Source organism: Lactuca serriola, chromosome 4 (genome assembly GCF_051521515.1).
Source record: "Lactuca serriola cultivar US96UC23 chromosome 4, Lser_US96UC23_V15, whole genome shotgun sequence".
In the NCBI taxonomy this organism is placed as follows: domain Eukaryota; kingdom Viridiplantae; phylum Streptophyta; class Magnoliopsida; order Asterales; family Asteraceae; genus Lactuca; species Lactuca serriola.
Window position 1 is genome coordinate 376,509,916 of NC_136411.1, and position 5,985 is coordinate 376,515,900.

General features: G+C 30.9%; 1 protein-coding gene across 1 annotated transcript; it reads right to left on the reverse strand.

Annotated features, from left to right (window-relative positions):
- Nucleotides 1-3,052: 3,052 nt before the first annotated feature.
- On the reverse strand, nt 3,053-3,719 carry LOC145100780 (uncharacterized). The gene is made up of 3 exons (XM_079037917.1): nt 3,611-3,719; nt 3,430-3,498; nt 3,053-3,303 (listed from the first exon to the last, which is right to left on the reverse strand). The coding sequence occupies exons 1-3, from the start codon at nt 3,665-3,667 to the stop codon at nt 3,223-3,225; spliced, it is 207 nt and encodes a 68-aa protein (XP_078894043.1). The 5' UTR covers nt 3,668-3,719; the 3' UTR covers nt 3,053-3,222.
- Nucleotides 3,720-5,985: the final 2,266 nt, after the last annotated feature.

The window sequence follows — 5,985 nt, forward strand, 5'->3', positions numbered from 1 at the left end:
AGATGTATGATGTTATAGGGAGATTGTAGCTCGGCGGATCGAGTACGAGTGACTTCGGGATTTGTTAGCTTTCGACATTCACGAGGTGAGTCTTCTCACTATACTGTAGCCGGAAGGGTTTGACTGTGTGACCGGAAGGTCGGATATGATAGGTGATATACGTGCTATATGTGATAAGTTAATTGTTATGCGTGCTATGTATGTTTATATGGGCCGGAAGACAATATGTTATGGGCCGGAAGGCGATTATGTTATGGGCCGGAAGGCGTAGTGTTGTGGACCGGAAGGTCGGTGTGGGTAGGACCGGAAGGTTTACCCAGCAGGGACGGAAGTCCCCTGAGACACATGGACCGGAAGGTCAGGGCCTGGAAAGGCGTATGTGCGTAAGTTGTATATTGGGGAACTCACTAAGCATTTATGCTTACAGTTGTTATGTATGTGTTTCAGGTATTAGCGAGGACCGTGGGAAGGCGCCGGCGTGATCTGTACACACTAAAGGAGGTCTTGTGATCTTGGGATTTAGATGACTTGTATTTTGATATGACACTAGAAATGTTTATGCCTTGTTTTGAATGAAAATAATTTATTTTGAAATGAAAAATTTGTTTGAAAATTTACGGTGTTACAATCTATGTCCCTCGGGTTAACATAGGAGGTCCCTTAGGCCATGGGGTACGGGGGTGTTTATACACGTAAATATCTATGTGGAATCTATGTGGAGGGGATGTTCACACGTGAACACCACCCCCAATGAGTGTAGTTGTGGTGTGGAGTAAATAGTTTCACGGATGATTACGAGAATTTTGATTGGTTACCTCCAAAATGAATGCATTCTCATTGGTTGTTCACTAGTTCTTCACTAGTGAATACCATTTCCACCCTATAATGAATGGATGGTGAAAAGGGGTTGATGATGATGTGGCAGCCCTTTAACACGTAAAATCTCAAAAACATACCTCATGGCCTTAGGGACGAGGGACCTTACTGTTGTGAAAGTTGTGTATGTATACGATGTACACGCTTTTTTGCATGTACTAAATCTTCTTTGAAGTTGTTTATTTGAGATTTATTAATGCTTCTAAACACCTATATAACTTTGAAGTGCTTCTTTGATTCTTTCCCTAATCGATGATTACTTACTAATTTTTTAGAGTTATGAAAGCTTTTTAGCGGTTTGAATTTTGGTTAAGATTGTTGGCCTTATCTACTACTGATCTTAACTACTGATCTTATCCAATATCCTAAAATTTCAAATTCTCCTACAAGGTCATTAATAAAATATATTTTTTTGTTGAAAAAAAAATTTAAAATCAATTTACAAAACATCTTCGATCAAACACATATTTTGTTGAAAACATACACATGGACTTGAACCCTTGACTTCAAGGAGGCAGAGTATGATCTGATACCGTTGGGCTAGAAACCATTTGGTCTATGACGGCTAATGCTTACATCAGAGGTAATTTTTGATTAATCAATATTAAATTGGAATCTTATCAAAAGCCTTTTCTACCCAAATCCCTCTCAAAATTTTCAAAAAAATGTTGCGGTTTTATTACAAAATTTAAAAATAAAACTATTTTTTTAATGTTTGAATATGTTATATATACAAAGACTCCTGTTCGTTATTGTAAACCTGAACATATATTAAACAAGAAATTATATTATGAAAATAATAATCTCAACACAATAAATTTCAAAAACCGCAATAGCTGATCAATAAACTTTTACTATAACATAACAATAAATTGAGATTATTGCTTAATAAAGGGATCATTGGGTAGTACAACACAACATTTCAACATAAGATAGCTGAGACACACTTTGAAGTTGGCAATGGTATGTAAAATAAAAACACGCATAATAAATGATAATTCCAACTTGATCAATCAAAGCTTTAATATCTTCAACTCGATACTAGGATGAATCACTTCCTAGCTTGTTAATATATATGATATGAGAACAAATCACTTTCTTGTAATTAACCATGAAGATCGTCTCCATAAGATGTATGTGCATGGACTAAAACCTTTACCCTAAAACCTTTGTTTTTGAAATAGAAAGATCGGTTCTCAAAGAATGCCTTTTCCGTTTAAGTGGTACTAACTAAGTTCTTGAGAATTTTGACAAACGGATAAACCTGAATAACAAAGTGCTCTTGCATATGCCATTTACATGAATATGAAAACCATATTGGTGTAAAAGGAAATAAATCATTTCCAATTAATGATTAGGTTTCGTATTTGTGAGAAAAATGGATCTTATACGATAGTTGATCAATCAGTTAAATTGTTTCTAATGTACGTAACCATTAACTAAACTTTTAATGTTAATAAAAAAAAATTAATCATTTAAAATCATCTCTATCTGGAACTTTACAAATTGAAAGTCAATAGTAATCGTTTCTTAACATTTCCAATGTCATTTAACCGTAGTCGCTTACTTTCATAAGTTTAGTTTAGTAAAACGTAGTATATGATCTATATTTTTCAAAATGAACCGAATCATCTTCACTTTAAAATAGATCTATGTGGAGTTTATGCGTGATGGATCCTGTTATTTACAAAAGTGGAAGGCTATAAACGATACCTCAAATAGATCTATGTAGAATTTTGAAAAACATATTAGAAATCGATAGCACATTAGGAACCAAATCTTGTAACATCCGATTCTTAAATTCAACTGAAAAATGCATATGGACCATGTCATTGTGTTAAAGAGTTGGTTTTGTATATCTCAGTGTGGATCATATAAAGTTTATAAACACACACTTTATATAGTCCAGTTTGATATTTAGGAATCGTATTTTCTATAGTTGAAATCAAACCAAATGCTTAAAATCTAGCTAAGTATGCCTCATAAGAACAATTTTTTTTACGAACCAATTTCTATAGAATATAATCCTATTTTCTTTAAATTTTTCTAAAACCGATTTATATTGGGGGTTCGTACGATAAGATTGGACGCCTTTACATTTTTTGTATAATGGAGTTCAACTTTGAACATAGTGTTTGGAGGAGAGAGGAGATACCACAACATACACACACAAATATTTAATACTTTCATCGACCATTTTATTTCTTAGTTAAATAATCAAATATTACTAATCATAAACATTGGTATGTCAGTAATTGATCGTGATACTCGACATATAGGTGAGCTATTAAGAACGATATTAATGATGGAATCATGGTTGATGACGTGGCACCCGAAAATCAATATCTATGTTGATTTGTTCATTCCGGTTGCATCCTTCACTGCCTCAGCTGCGTCTGATGCCTTCATCTGCATTTGTGCACCAGCCTACAATATTTTTTTACATATTAATTAAAATATACTAATCATAACATAAAATATTTAATTAAGACATTCATTTATTTTTTCTTCTAATGATCATTTTATGGGTTGTAAAAATAATAAAAGTCGAACCTCTTGCACCGATTCTTTGGCGGATTGGGCAGCTGCACCAGCTTTATCCATAAGTTGGTTGCCTTTCTCCTAATAACATAATTATAACAAAATACAATCAAATATTATATTATTATATGAATTCGAAAAGGTTATAAATTCAAATATTCGTAATGAAACAATAAAGATAAGGATGAGTAACCTGGGCTTGGCCTTTGGCCTCACCAGCTTGAAAACCAGCGCTCTGTGTGTTGTTCATTTTGTTTGTGGGAGTGGTGTTTGTTTATATGAATATACGATGGAAATCAAGAGTGTTTGATGAGAGATATAAAGAAGAGATGGAAGTATTTATAGTGTTTTGATATTGATACAAAAATGGTGGCATGTGTAGTATTCACCATAAGTTCATAAGTTTTTGTTATGAGTTGCATGTTTTTTGGGCGTTTGAATAGGAAGGGAAGAAGACCACAACTTTAAAATAGTTTTTATTTTTATATAATAAATAGTGGACAACATTTATGGAATAAGAAAAGTCGGTAAATTAGGAACACATGCAGGTATTTTTGTTAACGGAAGTATGATTTATTAAATGGTGGAATCCAAAATTAATTTATTAATTCGTGGAAAATAAAATCTATGTATAACTTAAACATTAAATTTAATAGTCTAACATCCTTCCTAATAAATGATTTTTTTTACTTACTTTCGTATTAGTTTCGACACATGTAATTTTTTAGTTATTTTCACATAAATATTTTCCACATGGCAAGGATTTTTTTTCATAAATATTTTTCACATGGCAAGGTTTTATTTTTCATTTTATTAATTGGGACGACGTGGCTGCCACGTCAGCTTGTTATATTGATAATAAAAATGCGGGCATTCAATAGAGAAAATGCTTCATAAGAGAATCGAATTAGAACCTCCATAGAAAAACTGCAACGCTATAACCACTAAGCCGAGAATACTTTGATGCACGATTTTTCTAAACACAATATAGATAATAAGTTGTCTATTTATTTAATACTAGGTTACAACCCGTGTAAACCACAGGTAAACAAATTATAAAATTTTATTAAATTAATAAGATATAATTTTTATTTAGACTTTTCTATTATTTATTTGAAATCAATATAAATTTATTTGAATAACCAATACACGTTATGCAAAAAAAGACAATCTATTATGGAAATGAAATTGACATACAAAAAATTAAATATAACATAGATGTAATAAAAATAAATAAACACAACTTAATAAATTGCAAATTAAAAACTACAAATTGTTTATAAATTTCTAAAAACTTCATTATACACAACTTGAGACATGATTATCTAAAATTAACAATTTTAATCATTATTTATTTTAAACTCTAGATAAGAACAAGATTTTTGAAATACAAACCAACATTCGATAACGACTGTCATTGCCTCTTATTAATTATTATTGTAAAGCATACAACCAATAAATATTTTCTTCTTTAAAATTTGAAGAGAATTTTTTTTTTCTAGAATGACTTAAAGATATTCTTGAAATAAATTCAGGTGTGACAGCCGCTTCAATAACACGTTTGCCAAAAAATAATCAGAAAACCACGGATAAAAGAAAACTATGTAAGTTTGTAATTATTGGTTGAAATTACCTTATGATTGTTTGGGGTTGAATCCAATGTTGATATAAATACATTAAGACAGTGGTATCCAAGAGATAAACAAACCCATGCTGATCAATAAAAAAGTATGGGAATATAAAACATAAATATATAATTAATTTTTTGAGTGTAATTGTTGAATTTTTTCTAATTTATTCTAAAATAGGACCCAAAATTATCAAACATGGTTGGAAATTTTAACTTTGATCCACTGTTTTCCTCAAAATTACCAACCTATGATCTGCATTTGTCCATTACAATGTTTTTGAACAAATGAACATCTACCAATTACAACAACAAATTGTTGTTAAAAAGTAAATTATTCAAATGCAAATTATAAAGTTGATTCAATGATTGCATGTCCTTTTTTTTCTTCCTTTTATGTGTATTACTTGCCAAAAAGAATGATTTTATGCATATTCGTTGCCAATAAAGTGAAAACATAATCAAATATCTTTTTATGTGCAATTAATTTTAGTCATTGTGGCTTCATTGGTCATGTAAACAACATCCATTCCCTACCTATGGTTGTACTCTATTCCTTCGTTGTCTTGTAATATATTTGCCGTTTTCCAAAAAAATTTCCTACCTACGAACTCAAAGACCAATAAATGATATCAAGACACTCACTATTTTCCCAAGAATATGCAAAATAAAATATTTTCATTGTTAAAAAAAACTTTCAAATCGGAATTTTAACACAATGCATTAGCAATTAATACACCAATTAAGAAAAATCAAAACTAAAATATAACATGCTCTTATTGGCATGGGGGCGTTGAGAGAGGACAAAATGAGTCCAGTTTTTTTATTATATATTTTTATTTAAATATAGAACTTTATTATAACACTAAGGGCCTTTTTATGGATGTTGTTTACATGACCAATGTAAACTATCCCGTGAAGATGTATTTGAATTTGAGATA

Coding starts and splice junctions, on each gene's coding strand:
- LOC145100780 (XM_079037917.1), bottom strand. CDS start 3,667: ATGAACAACACACAGAGCGCTGGTTTTCAAGCTGGTGAGGCCAAAGGC. Junction 3,499..3,610: donor AGGCCAAAGGCCAAGCCCAG/GTTACTCATCCT, acceptor TTATGTTATTAG/GAGAAAGGCAACCAACTTAT. Junction 3,304..3,429: donor CCAAAGAATCGGTGCAAGAG/GTTCGACTTTTA, acceptor AAAATATTGTAG/GCTGGTGCACAAATGCAGAT.